At 41.1% G+C, this 17,590-nt stretch overlaps 1 protein-coding gene across 1 annotated transcript in view; it reads left to right on the top strand.

Moving 5' to 3' along the window:
* Nucleotides 1-16,996, top strand: part of ORC2 (origin recognition complex subunit 2) — a 135,429-nt gene extending 118,433 nt beyond the window's left edge. Inside the window, exons 16-17 of the mRNA XM_082261318.1 lie at nt 1,168-1,286; nt 16,844-16,996. Coding sequence (XP_082117444.1) covers nt 1,168-1,286; nt 16,844-16,930 — 206 coding nt within the window. The 3' untranslated portion in view covers nt 16,931-16,996. The remainder of the gene's footprint in view (nt 1-1,167; nt 1,287-16,843) is intronic.
* Nucleotides 16,997-17,590: the final 594 nt, after the last annotated feature.

The following is a 17,590-nucleotide window of genomic DNA, read 5'->3' as shown; positions in this document are numbered from 1 at the left end:
TGTTCAGGACAAGTCCCTTTACCTTTTCTAGAAGCTTTGGGTATTGGTGTCTCTTTTTTTCAGTTTAGACTTTGTGTCTTGTTTTGTTTTTAAATTGGCTTGTGATCAAATTTAACTGCTCCTTTCAGTATAAACACATTATTATTACAATTTAAAGCATACCACCATGTTACCCTTATTTTCTAATTTGCCTTTCGTTTCTAATTCATGTATATTTGCCCTTCCCAATTCCTGTTGCAGAAAAGTCTGTTTTCTGGGCTAAAGCCCAAATGAACCTTCAGCCTAAATTGGCTAAATACATTCCAGATGCATCAAAACAAAATGTGTTCAATGTCTTATAGCTTTTCTTTCTGAAGCAGCTACAGCCTCAGTAGAAAACAACTGTAAGTGCAATTGGCCTTTAAAGCTATGCAGGTTTTTTCAACAGTCTTTTCTCCTGGTTGTGAGGACATTACCAAACTGCCCTCAAATTTCTGGTAATATATGATTAGGTGGTACTGAACCCAGGAGCCCGCAGTCTGGTCTCCCACAGTACACAGTACACAGAACATGGAAATGCAATAGTTTTAGCAAATATAAACTGCTAAATACCTTTTCTCATCAGCAGTATATAGCAGTCTTGTGACTTCTATTAGTGTCACTGTCTACTTGTAGGAGGAGTTTTCATTCTCCCCTGATTGTCCTATGAGCCTGCATGACCCCTGAGCCTCTGGACAGTGCTGATTGGCCCTGTGGTTATTACATGCACCCTCAAAAGAAATGAAAAAACTCTCTAGCAATAAACACCAAACTGAGCATGTGCAGAATGCCCCAATGCTCTGTTCTATAAGATGGATTGGGGACAGTGGAAGAAGGGGAGAATCAGAGGAGACAGGAACAAACAGCCTTTTTACACAATGCAGAGGATTAACCCCTTAGGTTCCAAAGTGAATAATAACAAGCATGCTTTACTGCATATTCAGACTGGTTTTACTGTTGTGGGTTTAGTAACACTTTAACTATTACCATGTACAACTGGCAGTTACCAAATCAATACAATCTATGCGGCGCACCCCATGAGAAAGATCTGTAAAAATAAAGAATCCAGCAAGATGTTTTTGAAATTTGTAGAAGTGGAATTGTTGCAGATGGTAATGTTGTTTAAATTCTATTGCATCCCTTCTTTAGGTCTCTCGTTTCAAGACTTTTATCAGCAATGTAGAGAAGCTTTTCTTGTCAACAGTGACTTAACGTTAAGGGCTCAGCTGACTGAGTTCAGAGATCACAAACTGATACGCACAAAAAAGGTATGTTAATGGTTGTCTTGATGTGTGATCCTGGCCATTTAGCTGATTGTAATTTATACTTTCTAGTGTTGGTGAATAAGAAGTGCAGAAAGAATATTTTCAGAAGTTGTGATTGTTACAGGAAATGTGCAAATACCCGTTTTTTTTTTTGCCATATCACAGAAAATGTTTGTGTCTAGCCAGCATAATGTGTCACCATTATTGGTATAATATTTATTAGCCAGCATAATGCTTCACCTTTATTAGTATAATATTTATTATGTGTAATGTGAAAAACCAACCATGCCATTAAATTGGGCCCACTCATAGATTTTAATGTATGAGTTGAATTCTAGGCAGAATAACAGCAGCATTTCTCCTGTAGCTCCTTATAACGTGTGATAAATATAAAAAGTCCCATGTGAAGATATCATGAGGAAAATTGATGATAAGGTGATCCAAATAAGGTATAAACAAGATGTGCAGCAAATCCCAACACCAGTGAAGATATATGTGAATTGCGCTCACCAGATGGATGGGACCCCAGTGCTATACAGCAAGAGGGTCAAACACGCTTGAAAAGGTAGGGGTATATCCCAACAGAATTCACCGACCATGGAAGATGCCAATTGGGTCCTTGACAGATGTAACCAGTCAGAGTCTCCACTCCCATACAATGGATGGTAAATCAAAAGAGAAGGGGGATATACATAGCGTAATATTGCTAAAACTGGTTTATTAATAAAATAGCCGATACACTTACAGACATCCGTAATTAAAAAGCATATCAAGCATAAACAGCTGGGCTGACTGAAGTGCTCTTAACATGTTTCGGCACAACTGCCTTTTTCAAAAGATAATTTGTCAGCAATAGAATGTCCAATATATATAACATACTCATTGGTTCAATGACGCTGTAAAGGCAATTGGATAATGGGTAGCAGGAAGTGGTGGAAACACAACAGCGTGCGTTCCATGCCTCATAATGGAAGACCGCCAAAAAGTCTGTAAAAATAATTGGCTAATAACTCGCAAAGAATGGAGGAAGTACTTCGGCGTGCGTTCCACGCCTCATTGTGGGATACCGCCAAAGATGAGCAATGACATCACTTCCGAGATAAACAGGGAAGTGACCTCATTTGGGCGCAACGATCGAATACCGGAAGAGGTAACATCATTATGCGCCGCAAGTGTTGTAATAAAAGAGCGATGACTGCGCCAACGTCACATCCGGGACTCGGCGGAAATTACGTCAAAGAGGCGCAACGTGGTCTTCCATTATGAGGCATGGAAAGCACGCTGTTGTGTTTTCACCACTTCCTGCTACCCATTATCCAATTGCCTTTACAGGGTGATTGAACCAATGAGTATGTTATATATATTGGACATTCTATTGCTGACAAATTATCTTTTGAAAAAGGCATTTGTCCCGAAACATGTTAAGAGGACTTCAGTCAGCCCAGCTGTTAATGCTTGATATGCCTTTTAATTACGGATGTCTGTAAGTGTATCGGCTATTTTATTTATAAACCAGTTTTAGCAATATTACGCTATGTATATCCCCCTTCTCTTTTGATTTACCATCCATTGTATGGGAGTGGAGACTGACTGGTTACATCTGTCAAGGACCCAATTGGCATCTTCCATGGTCGGTGAATTCTGTTGGGATATACCCCTACCTTTTCAAGCGTGTTTGACCCTCTTGCTGTATAGCACTGGGGTCCCATCCATCTGGTGAGCGCAATTCACATATATCTTCACTGGTGTTGGGATTTGCTGCACATCTTGTTTATACCTTATTTGGATCACCTTATCATCAATTTTCCTTATGATATCTTCACATGGGACTTTTTTCACTCTTAGTAGGACTTTTATTTACCATTAGCGCTGCACATTTGTTTTTCTATTTTGTACTTTTTATCACTTTATGGTCTAGTGATTGGTGCCAGCTGCTTCTACACGTTTTCAGTTAGCGCAGTATTTTTATCTATTTTCTATTGTGATAAATATATGAAGCAGCGCTAAAAAATTGAACTCAATGTTGTGAAAACACAGAAATAAATCAATATAACGACATCAAACTTATTAGGTGAAAAACATGTAAAAAGAAACCACACCAAATATATAAATAGTGTCCATAAGGGCCAATACATAAGGGCTGAAAAGAAAAAAACAAGAAAGTTCAAAGTAAACAAATTGTCCATGATTCACTTGCTCCACCTGTGTACCCACAATCACAATTCGTAGTGCTTCCACCACCAGGTGACACCAAGTATTAAAGCCTCTTACCGGATCCTGTGGACCATAATATAGTATGGTGAAATGCGCGTGTTGCCTCTCCCTATGAAGGGAAACTCCAAAGCGCCAAAAGTGATCCAGTCACGGTTGGTTCATCAGCAGGATGAAAAATAAAAAGCAAATACGCCCATAATGTAACCCATAAAAAAAATTTATTCAAAAAATAACCAGTTAAACTTGCAAAGGGAATTGCACTAAGCAAATCCTTGGGCAATAGATTTAGAAAACTTGCAATAAGCAATAAAAACAGATACAATTACTCCCCAAAAAGCAGCAGGCTGTGTGGCTGCACCAGACTCTCCCACCGTTTAACAAGCGTGCGTAATGACGAAGCATCGTAGCCACGCTCCTTTTATAACTTTTTGTTATTCATTGTGGAAAATGTCATAGTTATACAGCTGTTTTTTGCCTAATCATTTTGGTTTCATAAAAGGGAAAATATCAGGATGCCCTGTTTGAGAGCTCGCATTTGCTTACATTTACAGATGTCTGTGGAGGTTACTATGCTATGTATTAGCAGACCAGAAATGCATTTTTGTGTATGTTTGGCCTGCTGGTTTTTGCAGATCTTCATAGATATACAGTGTGCCCTCTGGTAACCTGTGTTCAACATCGAGATTAGGGTTGCACTGATATTGGTGCCGATACTAAGTATTTGGACAAGTACTTGTACTCGTGCAAATGCTCCGATACTAGAACCGATACCTTCAAGTCTGCAGACCAGTGTGGCTTGTCATGAGATTTGATAGCTCAAAATTGCATGACAAGTTGCACCCAATTGCTGGCAGTGGAAACGTTCATATCGCTGCGACTCAAGTCATAGTCTTAAAAAGTTTCCAGCACTGCTTTTTTGCGATTTCATTGACTTCTGTTAAATGAAATGCAAGCCGCAATGGAATCGGAGGTCCAAATTGCACTGATCTGCAGCTTTGAAATCACGCTGAAGTAGCACGATTTCAAAGCCACACTGGTGTGAACCAGAGTGTCACGTGACACTAAAAATATTGGTAATAGGTATCGGCGAGTACTTGAGAAAAAGTATCGATACTCAGTCTTAAAAAAACTGATATCAGTGCATCCCTAATTGAGGTGAGTGAAGGCCAACAAATAGCTGATAAAAGGCTGAAAGGCTGTCAAATTTAGTGCAGGTAATTAAAAGACAAGTTCTGGGATCTTCACGCCTGTAAGAGGGCAGTCTAAAACCTTCATTTTTTACATTTGTATGATCAAAATAAAGGGCATGCATGTTGTCAGTTGTTACCAGTTACAGTGGGGAAAATTAATAATTTAATCCCCTGCAAATTTTGTACGTTTGCCCACTTACAAAGAAATGAAGGGTCTATAATTTTTATAATAGGTGTATTTTAAATGATAGAATATCAACCAAAAATCCAGAAAAAACAAATACAAATGGTATAAATTGAGTTGCAGTTCAGTGAGAAAAATAAGTATTTTAACCCCAAGCAAAACATGACCTAGTACTTGGTGAAGAAACCCTTGTTGACAAGCACAGAGGTAAGACTCTTCTTGTAGTTGACCAGGTTTGCACACATGACCTCTTACACTTCCCTTGTTGGCCCTTCTTTCTTTTTTTTTTTTCCCTAGTCCAGTGTAACTGTTGGTAACTAAGGGCCTTCATGTGGTATGGATGTATGGAGCCTGCGCATGCATGGGTACGACCACGCACATGTGGGCGCGATCATGCACATGCAGAAATGTGGTACATCAACCTCCACGTATATGGCAGCCTTGGGCAACTGTTCCTTTGGATGCATCTATATTCAATAAAGGTCTATCTAAAGGTCTTGGAAGCGACTTTTAATTGGTAGGTGCAGTGAAGGTTTTAATTATTGGACCAATACAAAAAGGAAGGAGGAATAGGTACAGTCTACAATAATACATTTATAATATTTGACACTGCACAGTTCTCCATTACGCTATGTTCGTGTCTCTCTCCTCATCCTTCGTTTTTTTTTTTTGTTTTTTTTTTTGGTGTTTTGGGGACTGCAGCACACTGTATGGCACACAAGTCCTCCTTTGTTTGGGACTGTGGGGTACTCGGTGAACCATGTATCTTTCCTCCCTGGTTGTACTTCTGGTGGGGGGCAGGCTCAGTTGGCCTTCTGAGATGCCTTCTTTATTGGTCATCTGGGCTGTCATTCACAGTGTGTGGCAGCGCCAGAGGAAACCGGAAATGACGCCGCGGTGCGGTGGGCAATGGAACGCAGATCCGCCCGCAACTCAGGGTGTACTAGCTAGGCATGTGGTTCAAGCAAGCATGATGCGGCTTGAGGCACAGGTGACTATGCGGACCCTGGCATACGGACCTTACAGACAAACTGCACACATTGGGAGGAAGTAGAGCATGTTCCCTAATATCCACTTATTTCATCAAGGTTGGAGTATTTGTACATGTGATGCTATTTTTATTTAGATCTATGTTTGTTGTTTCAAAGTTGAAGTTCTGTGTGACACTAGTTACCGTGGTTGCTAGCTCTGTCAATGGTTTACAGTGCACATTCAATTCAATTTGACTATCATTTAGCCTTGTCACTATTTTTAATTGGTGTGTGCATATAGCTGGTTTGCGTATACAGGGGTTGTAGTTTGTACTGTGTGGCCACTTATTTCTGTGGATGTTGCCGACTATCAGTGAACAAACCCCACCCTTGCAATACACACCCCTGATCTTTACTTCCTGTGGGACGGGGCTGATCGTTGAGGGTAGTACAAATTGGCTATATATTACTTTGTAAATTTATGGTGGGTCAGTAGTACTTTCGGCTCTGAGGAAGAGGGTTCTCCCTGGAAACGCGTCAGCCAGGCATATGCGGACGCCATCAGGTCTCCTTGCACCATCGGTGCATCCCAGGAGTCTTGGAGGCGATTGGTTCCACTTCTTTTACATGCGTGCAATTATCATGCGTTTGTGAGTATAATGTCTGCAGTTTTTCTGATTTAAAAAAATATTTTTAGTGGTAATGCACTAGGTTGTTTTGCACACATCTCAGGTGGAATTTTGGTCCACTCTTTTTTTTGAGATCCTCCCTAAATCCTTAGGGTTTCTTGGCTGTCACTTTGCAACTCGAAATTTCAGCTCCCTACATACATTTTCTATAGGATTAGGTCTGGAGACTGGCTAGGCCACTCCATAACTTTAATGTGCTTCTTCTTGAGCCACTCCTTTGTTGCCTTGGCCCATCTTTGGTGTTTTGGCTGAAGGAAGAAGGCTCTCATCCAAGATTTTAGCAGAAAACAGCCCCAAAGCATGTTTTCTGTCCCATTTTTTTATTATTTTTTTTTATTTTCACCATCTGTGTTCCATTTAAAAGATTACCTTTCACTTCCTGTCCCATAGCCAAACAGGAAGTGAAAATAAATTCCTACAAATTAAGGGAATCTTTTTGGGTACCCCCAGGTCACCAGAACTAGTGTCCCCATTGTAAGATTTCCCCTAGTTTTTTACTTTTCTGGGGGCAACCCAAAATGTGGGATTTTTTTTTACTTTCACTTTCAAGAATAATGGTAAACGGGACAAAGTGAGTGTGAATACCCTTTATTAGGAGCACAGACCGCAATAAAATCTGATGGGAGTTCTAATCCCTTTCCACTCTATCCAAAACTAAAAAAAAAAGTTTTTCCTTTTAGTTATACTTTAATGGAGTGATGTCCTGTCCATGTTTGTCTTTTTGGGCCAGAGGTAAGGATCTAAAATGTGGGCTATGCCAGTGTAACGGCTACAATTTACTGTAATGTAGCAGGAGTTGTCAGGCTAGGTCATGCAAATCCTAAAACTGGATAGATGTGCCCTCTAGTGGCTGATTCGCTATTCATGTTTTACATTTTACAAACAAAATGAATAGCTGAGCAGAAACAAACATTCAGAAGCAATGCTTTTTGATATTTGGTGAAGTATATTTTACCAGTGTAAGAGGTTAAAGAAAACCATGTAGACTTTTGTGTATAACAAGTGGCAGTTTATACATCAACCTTCCCCTGCACGATTTCCATATTGAGGACACAATAAATGCTCTTGCCAATCATGTGATCCCTATGTATATATAATATTATCACATGCCTTCTGGAAAGTCTATTGACAAAAATACAAAGGTCTGCAGGTGTAGACTGCCACCTTCAATCTGAATTGCTTCTATTTAATAATGCAACTGTCAGCATCAATGACTTCTGATCAAGAAAGAATTAAAGATTTAAAAACTGCATTGTAGTGTATAGTACATGTACATTTTACTATTTCTTTGTCATGATAGCAGTAATCCGTCCAGATCTGTCAGTTTTATGTTATTGGTTCGGACTTTCCATTGAAAAGACCCACTATTATTCATCTGTAGTAAAGCAAAGGTTTTAGGCAGGTGTGAAAAGAATGCTGTACAATAAGAATGCTTTAAAAAATAGAAGTAATAATGGTTAATTTTATCAATGAACAAAATGGAAAGTAAACAGAAGAGAAATCCGAATCAATATTTTGTGTGACCACCGTTTGCATTCAAAACAGCATAATTTCTTTTAGGTACACTTGCAAACAGTTTTTGAAGGAACTCAGCAGGCAGGTTGTTCCAAACCTCTTGGAGAATGAATCACAGATCTTCTGTGGACGTAGGCTGCCTCAAATCCTTCTGTTTCTTCATGTAATCCCAGACACTTGATGTTGAGATCAAGGCTCTGTGGGGGCCAAACCATAATTCCCAGGACTCCTTGTTCTTTTAGCTGAAGATAGTTCTTAGTGACATTTGGCGATCAAACTGCTTCCTGCTACAGCCAAATATTTAAATTTTGACTCATGAGTCCAGAGTACCTGCTGCCATTTTTCTGCACCCTGATTCCTATGTTTTCATGCATAGTTGAGTCACTTAGCCTTGTTTCCACATTGGAGGTATGGCTTTTTGGCCGCAATTCTTCCATAAAGATCACTTCTGGTCAGACTTCTCCGGACAGTAGATGGGGTGTATCTGGGTCCCACTGGTTTCCACCAACTCTGTACTGATGGCACCGCTGGACATCATCTGAGAAATCATCATCATCATCTGGGAAAGTAAGTATGATGTGTCTTTTATCTGCTGTGTTAAGTTTCCTTGGCTGACAACTGCGTCTTTGGTCCTCAGTGTTGCCTGTTTTTTGTGTTTCTTCAAAAGCGCTTGAACAGCATATTTTGAAACCACAGTCTGCTTTGCAGTCTTTTGCTGGGAAAGACCTTGCTAATGCTGTATAAATATCTTGTGCCTTGTTGTGTGCTCAGTCCTGCCATGGTATATGACCTGTGACATGAAACCATCTTCTATAACCTCATCTTAGTAGCAAGTGTAAGAATTGAGGCTGATTTGTTACCTTAGGCCTCTTTCACACGGGCGTTCCGTATGTCCGTATATCACCCCATCCCTTTGCGGGTGATATACAGACATAATGCATGTCAATGGGATTGCGAATGTCAGCGGATGACCATCCGCTGACATCTGATTTGCGTCCTTTCAGTTCTGTTCCGTTTTTTGGAACGGAACAGAACCCTATTTTTCTTCCGTTTAAAAAACGGAAAGGGCGCAAAATCGTATGTCTGCGGTGTCATCCGCTGACCTCCGCAATTCCCATAGACATACATTATGTCCGTATATCATCCGCAAACGGATGGGATGATATGCGGACATACGGACGGACCGGATGACACAAGTGTCATCCGTGTCCGTAAGAAAAAAAAAAAAGTGCCGGAGCGGATCGCAATACGGTCCGCTCCGTGTGAAAGAGGCCTTAGGGTAGTCAAATCAAATATTGATTTTGTGTAGATTCTTTTTTTTTTTTTTTTTCACTCATTTAGCATTTTTTTCTTCAGTATTACAGAGGTGAAGAAGCTCTATTTACCAGCTGTGTTGAAATTATCCTAGGAGTGCTATTTACCCTGTTCACCGCTATAGTGGATCCATGTAGCTCATGTACCAAAGAATTTGTGTTGGTCTTTAATAGGTAGTAGGGATCGACCGATTTTTGGCAAAGCCGATATATCGAGGGCCGATCTGCACTTTCCCTGATATATCGGAATCGGCCCCTGAGGTTACCAATATTGCCGATATTTGGGGAAAGTGCTGTACCAGAGTGATGCCTGCAGCTAGAGGCATCACCCCGGTACTGGCGTCCATAGCCGACGGTCGGCTGTCTTGTAATGACAACTGATGCGGCTGAGAAGTCATTACAAGGAGCGGGAGGGGGAGGACATTCCCGCCTTCCACGGCTAGCCCGGGTCTCCTGTCCCACCTACCTGCACAGCCCCCGAAGTCCCAATCAAAGCCGCATTCGGCTCTTATTGGGTCTCCATGTAAAAACCCAGAAGTGATGTCAAGACATCACCTCCGGGTACTCTGCGCCAAATTTAAAAAAATTACAGCATTCAAAACAGCCAAAATTGGCATTTTAAATGCTTTTAAGTGCAGAGGAGGGGTTTCGGGGTCTTTTAGACCCCCAGATCCCTCGAAAACAGTACCTGTAAAAAAAAAAAAAAAATTATATATTTTTTTAAATGTCCGAAAATATTGGCAGATATCAGCCGATACCGATATGCGATGACCAAAATATCAGTATCGGCAATAATAAAACGATCACTAATAGGTAGCTATCCATTATTCTGACTCCATATTGTCTGATAGCTTTCTAATCCAATCTGCTTTAGTTGGAACCCCCACCTTCATTCAAAAGATAGATATCAAGCTTTTGGCCACATTCAGAAAATGTAAATGTGGTGATGCACTATTCTTCTAGTCGCTAATAGGGATTGTGGATAGGAAAGGTCCCAGAGCATTTGGGAAGCCGAATCAGGAATTGTTAAATCTGTGATCCAATATCCATCCAAAAAAGGGTTGATTTTGGGGCACTCCCTTTAGAGAAGCATGAAGATCTTTGTCTTCATCCCTTCCACAGAGTGGGGATAAGCTTAGAGGGCACTGAGGAACCACTGAGTGAGGATTTTATAACTCTGCTCCTGTGTTTTGGAGCCTATGGAGGACGTGTGTGTAAATTGAAACATCTGTTGAATTTGTGAATTTGGGAGATAACGTCCTTCTAGGTCACATTCCCACTCCTGGATGGATGGTAGCTTCCCTTGTGAGACACTTGATATCATCCACTTACAGTGGGTACGGAAAGTATTCAGACCCCCTTAAATTTTTCACTCTTTTTTATATTGCAGCCATTTGCTAAAATCATTTAAGTTCATTCTTCTTCCTCATGAATGTACACATAGCACCCCATACTGACAGAAAAACACAGAATTGTTGACATTGTTGCAGATTTATTAAAAAAGAAAAACGGAAATATCACATGGTCCTAAGTATTCAGACCCTTTGCTCAGTATTTAGTAGAAGCCCCCTTTTGATCTAATACAGCCAGGAGTCTTTTTGGGAAAGATGCAACAAGTCTTTCACACCTGGATTTGGGGATCCTCTGCCATTCCTCCTTGCAGATCCTCTCCAGTTCTGTCAGGTTGGATGGTAAATGGTGGACAGCCATTTTTAGGTCTCTCCAGAGATGCTCAATTGGGTTTAAGTCAGGGCTCTGGCTGGGCCATTCAAGAACAGTCACGGAGTTGTTGTGAAGCCAATTCTTTCGTTATTTTAGCTGTGTGCTTAGGGCCATTGTCTTGTTGGAAGGTAAACCTTCGGCCCAGTCTGAGGTCCAGAGAACTCTGAGAAGGTTTTTGTCCAGGACATCCCTGTACTTGTCCGCATTCATCTTTCCCTCGATTGCAACCAGTCGTCCTGTCCCTGCAGCTGAAAAACACCCCCACAGCATGATGCTGCCACCACCATGCTTCACTGTTGGGACTGTATTGGACAGGTGATGAGCAGTGCCTGCTTTTCTCCACACATACCGCTTAGAAGTAAGGCCAAAAAGTTCTATTTTGGTCTCATCAGACCAGAGAATCTTATTTCTCACCATCTTGGAGTCCTTCATGTGTTTTTTTAGCAAACTCCATGCTGGCTTTCATGTGTCTTACACTGAGGAGAGGCTTCCGTCGGGCCACTCTGCCATAAAGCCCTGACTGGTGGAGGGCTGCAGTGATGGTTGACTTTCTACAACTTTCTCCCATCTCCTGACTGCATCTCTGGAGCTCAGCCACAGTGATCTTTGGGTTCTTCTTTACCTCTCTCACAAGGCTCTTCTCCCCCGATAGCTCAGTTTGGCCGGACGGCCAGCTCTAGGAAGGGTTCTGGTCGTCCCAAACGTCTTCCATTTGAGGATTATGGAGGCCACTGTGCTCTTAGGAACCTTAAGTGCAGCAGAAATCTTTTTGTAACCTTGGCCAGATCTGTGCCTTGCCACAATTCTGTCTCTGAGCTCTTCAGGCAGTTCCTTTGACCTCATGATTCTCATTTGCTCTGACATGCATTGTGATCTGGAAGGTCTTATATAGACAGGTGTGTGGCTTTCCTAATCAAGTCCAATCAGTATAATCAAACACAGCTGGACTCAAATGAAGGTGTAGAACCATCTCAAGGATGATCAGAAGAAATGGAAAGCACCTGAGTTAAATATATGAGTGTCACAGCAAAGGGTCTGAATACTTAGGACCATGTGATATTTCAGTTTTTCTTTTTTAATAAATCTGCAACAATGTCAACAATTCTGTATTTTTCTGTCAGTATGGGGTGCTATGTGTACATTCATGAGGAAGAAGAATGAACTTAAATGATTATAGCAAATGGCTGCAATATAACAAAGAGTGAAAAATTTAAGGGGGTCTGAATACTTTCCGTACCCACTGTATATTGTAAAGATAGGGGCAGAGCAAATATTAGATTTGTAGGAAGAAAAATGTTGTGTATAGTGCCATTCATCCTTGGGAAATTTTCCATACCTCTCCCCCAGTCTCTATAAAGACCAGTAGCTATAGCAGCAGGGAGGCACCCGCTGACCAGCTAGATAAGTACAGAAGAGGATCACTCACCTGAGGTGCAGAGTCTAAGTGCTCCTGATGAAGGAGATGGTTTTTGCTGATTGTTAGCACCAGGTCATGGTCCTCAGGATCGCCCCACCGGGAGCTGAGCAAGCTGGGGTCCAGTGGCAGATATAGTAGGTAGAGATAAGCAGAAGTGTAGTCTGTAAAAAAGACAAAGTTCTGTAAGGATTGGTTATAGGTTGGGACCAATAAGAAGTGTAGTCAAGGAACAGGCCAAGGGTTGGTAATGAGTGATAGCAAAGATACAGATGATAGCAGGACTGACGAGCAGGATATTGGCTGGAAAGAGCACAATCAGCTGGCAAATAGGAAATGCAAAGGCATGGTTTTATTAGAGAGTTCATGGGAGGAGCAAAGGGTTTCAGGTTCAACACAAAGTTCAAGGCAGGATCATTCAAGGATTTGTCCAGGGAGCTGTACAGCATTTCAGGTAGCTCAGCAAAAAGCGACAACGCCAGACTCAACAGTGTTTTCAGGTTCAGATCAGGGCCCTGACCATGATATTGGTGGTGCCAAGGAGCAATCATCGTTTATCTTATCCCATAGTTGTAAGTTATTGTTCATTAAAGTGTCAAGGTCTTACCTTGCCCTCCTGTTTGCAGCCATCTTGGACTTATGCAGACTGCTGCCTCTTATAAACTCTGATTGCATCATCACTTGCCTGCTGCCTGGGTGTCGCACAGTTATAATGCTGCACACCTGACTATATCTATCACCTGATGGGTTGCAGTCCTTGCCCTTGCGTTTGTGCTCCAAGGTGCATCTCTGCTAGCAGTCTTCTGTTCTCCGTGTTCCTCCGTGTATTACCCGGCTTGGCTGACGACTCTCCTGGCTCTCGACCCCGTATTGGCAGATGACCCAGCATCAGCAGACTCTGGCTTGGATGACTACCCGCTTCTGGACTTGACCCACGGCTTGTACCTGCTCTCATTTCCTCACTCTTGATGTGCGTTTATTGTTGTTTGCTCCAATAATCTGCTTTATTTTACCTGCATCCCCGTGTGGTCTGGTTTCCTGGTACCCTGACATGAAGTCCCATCCAAAAGGCCTCACAGCTGAAGGGGCAGCCAGGAAGTGTGTAATACATTCCTTCCTGCCATTAATTTTCCATAGATACCCATAGCATATAGGCTGCATGGAAATGCCAGCTAAGAATTACTAGGAAAGGCGAGCTGCACACGGGCATAATAATTTACTGATGTTTATTCAGGAACTTGTTGACAAAGTCTGTGAGTAAAAAAAAACTGTATGTAAAGACCTGAGTAATGTTGAGTATAGACGAGTAAAATCCTTCTTCCTTGCCAGTATTGTAATATACTTATTTATACTTAACCACTTGACAACCAGCCGCCGTAGTTATACTGCGGCAGTTTGGCTCTGTTACGCAAAATTATGTACCTGTACGTCGCTTTGTGTAACAAATAGTGGGGGCGCACACCGCCTGGCTAGCGGGGGAGCCAATCAGCGGTTCCGGCAAGCGCGATGTCCGCCGGGCACCCGCGATCGCTCCCCATGGAGATAGAACGGCGGTCTGCCGAAGTAAACAAGACACACCGCTTTTCTGTCAGAGATGATCACATGGATGAACTGTCAGAGATGAACTGCTATTTAGGAACACAGGTGTCTGTGTTCATCCAGTGATTACAACCCCCACGCTGTTAGAAAGCATCCCCTAGGCGCACATTTAACCATTTGATCCCCCCCGGTATTAACCCCTCCCCAGCCAGTGTCAGTACAGTAACTGCATATTTTTAGCACTGATTACTGTAGTAATGCCACTGGTTCTCCCAAAACTGTCAGTTAAGTGTCCGATCTGTTTGCCGCAAAGGATTTTTTATTTTACCAAAAATATGTAGCCGAATATTGGCCTAAATTGATGAAAAAAATTAGATTTTTAAACATTTTTTATTAAAAGTTTTATAGCAGAAAGTAAAACATTTTTTGTTTTTTTCAGAATTGTTGCTCTTCTTTTGTTTATAGCGCAAAAAATAACCGCAGAGGTGATTCAATTCCACCAAAAGAAAGCTCTATTTGTGGGAAAAAAAGGACATCAATTTTATTTGGGTACAGCATTCCACGACCGCGCAATTGTCAGTTAAAGTAACGCAGTGCCATATCGCAAAAAATGGCCTGGTCATTAAGTGGGATAAATCTTCCAGTCTTTAAGTGGGTTGGTAAACATGCTTATAGATGAGTAAGCATGCGTATGCGAGTAAATTACTGCACTCAAATGTAACATTTTCTATTTTTGTTTTACTGCTCTGTGCTGTGTGCATTTCCATTGACAACAATGCATCTCATTTCGAATCTGTAAAAAAAAAAAAATGCAGCGTTTTTTACTCCTAAGTGCAAGAGGCTTTATAATAGAATTGCACATCTGAGAGGCTTTTTCCTTCCAGTTCCTTTGGCCTCTTAACGTGCCCGTACGTCCTTGGGTTTGAGTGGTTATACCGGGATGATGCCTGCACCCACAGTCATCATCCTGGTACCGTTATTTGCAGCCGGCGATTCTGTTCAAATCAGAAGTTTTCTGAGTGGCTAATTAGCCACTCAATCACTTCTGCGGGTGGCGGAATGGGGTCCCACCCCCCCTCCCGCTGCTGCCACTCCCAGGCTCTCCGGTCCCATCGTGGAGGCCGGGAACGATGCGGCCAAGGGCGATGGCTGCCTGGGACAGGGAGAAGGGAACTGATGTCGTTCCCCCTCTCTCTGTAACGCTGGAAATCGGAAGCGACGAGTATTCATTACTTCCTGTTCTCTCTTTGTTTACCTGGCCACCAGCGGCCAGAGAAGGAGCTGATTGGACCGCATGGGGGGCAAAGGAGAGATTTGGGGTCTAATAAACCACAAATCTCTCCATTAAGAGGACCTGTCACGGCCAATGTTATCACAAGGGATGTTGTTCATTCCTTGTGATAGCAATAAAGTTTGTACAAAAAATGTAAAAAAAAAGTATAGAATAATAAAAAAAAAATTAAAGCACCCCCGTCCCACCGTGTTTACGCGCAAATGTATATGAAAACAGTCCTCCCACACACATATGTAAACGGTGATCGCACGACATGTGAAGTACTGTACCGAACGTCAGAGCGAGTGCAATTATTCTAACACCAGACCTCCTGTCTATGGAGATTTGTAAGCATCGTCGTATGCCGCTATTCCACGGGCAAATGCAATTTTAAAGCTTTACCTGTTAGGTATCTATTTACTCGACATAACATAATCTTTTACAATATACAAAAAAATTGGCTAACTTTACTGTTTGTTTTTTTAAATTCATGAATGTTTTTTTTCCCAAAAAAATTGCATTTGAAAAAACCTCTGCGCAAATACCGTTTGACATACAAAATTGCAACACACACCATTTTATTCTATAGGGTCTCTGCTAAAAAAAAAAAAGAAAATGAGCGTTCGAAGTAATTTTCTAGCAAAAAAAAGTTGATTTTTAAATGTAGGAGCGAAGTGTCCGAATAGGCTTGGGAAGGAGGTGGTTAAGGATAGAAAAAACAAACTCAGGTCTTTTTTTACTCCATACAAACTATATGTAAATAAACTCCTGATTTGCAAAAAGGTTTTAGGCCATGCAATTGGTATCATCTGCAATTAGAATAGAACCCTCAGTAATGTGTTCTTTTTTTTAAACGTGAATGAGGATCTGTTCTATGCATATAAATCCTTTGCATTTTGTAGTATGGGTTAAAAATTCTGACAATATAGGTTACCGTAATGGTCAGGGAATCTATTACCCAGATATTTCAGTGAACGTAGACTCCAAGAGAACTAAAAGGCTTACTTGAAGTTGAGGATTGTGGCTGGGAAGACGGTTAATAGCAACATTTCTGATCAATTGCAGTTTATTTTAAAATTGGAAAGCTGCCCAAACTCTTTCAACAGTGAATGGGGGCAAAGAGGTCAGTAGCCCTGTAATCGAAAAACAAGATAATCGAAAAACAAGATATTGTCCGCATAGACAGATATCTTGTGTTCTTGTGTTTTGATCCCATTAAAATTGGGATTCTCCCTTAATTCTACAAAGTAATAGTTTTGTAAGTAAAGCTAAAACAGTGGGGCCAGTTGGTACCCTTGTCTAGTTCCGTTCTTAATGCAGAAAGAATGAGAGTGGGTATCATTGACCTTTATTTTGGCTTCCAGTGATTCATAGAGCGCTGATTTTTCAGTCTTTACAGGACACAGTCCACCCTGTCAAATGCTTTCTAAGCATCGGTGAAAAGCAGACTCAAAATATTTTTAGTATGTTTTTGACATTACAGTAGTTATGACCTTTTTGTTAAATGTATAAAATGTCTTTTTTTTTTATTTGCAGGGTGCAGATGGAGTTGAATATCTGATTATCCCACTAGACTTAGGAACTTTGACAGACTTTTTAGAAACTGAAGACAAGGAAGGCTGAATATTGCTTGCTTAGCATAAATAAGGAAGAGATGGACGGTGATTACGAGCAAGATCGCTGATTTAGGATTGCATCTACTTGATGTGCAGAAGAGAAGGTTACATACTGTATATCAGTTGTAAATGGCCGCTAAAGTGTTTGTCTTCCATGTCAACATGTTGGGAGATGATTATCTGAAAAATGTTACACAAGAGTCTCCAGAAAAAGCTGCTGTGCAGCAACTACACTGCAAAGTACCAAGTCAAGCCAATGTGTACTTCACATAATGCCTAAGAAAACATATTTGCATAATTTAAAGTTTAGTTGAAATGCTAATGTTTTCCTAAAATAAAAATATACTTTTCTTTTTTCAATTTCCCATATTGTACGTAGATTTTATGGTCTTCTAACAAACGGAGTTCAAAGTTAAAAAAAAAATAAACAAATCGCTTAATTGTAATATTTTTGTACAACAGCTGGAAAGAGAATTAGACGTTGAGTCTACCTGTTAGCAAACAGCTCTAGGCAGTACATTTCAGATAGTGACAATCGTTCGCCACTAATATAGTTTTTACGTTACTATAAATGGCCCATGCCGATTCAGTGGTTTAGGGTGGCGATCTGGTGAGGATGGCATTCTTTAGGGCTGTCTAATTAGTAGTACTTTTTACATTTTGAGGT

Source organism: Pelophylax lessonae (genome assembly GCF_965119305.1).
Source record: "Pelophylax lessonae genome assembly, chromosome: 6".
Classification (NCBI taxonomy): domain Eukaryota; kingdom Metazoa; phylum Chordata; class Amphibia; order Anura; family Ranidae; genus Pelophylax; species Pelophylax lessonae.
The sequence above is the reverse complement of the archived record's forward strand: the minus strand, read 5'-3'. Positions and strand labels throughout refer to the sequence as shown.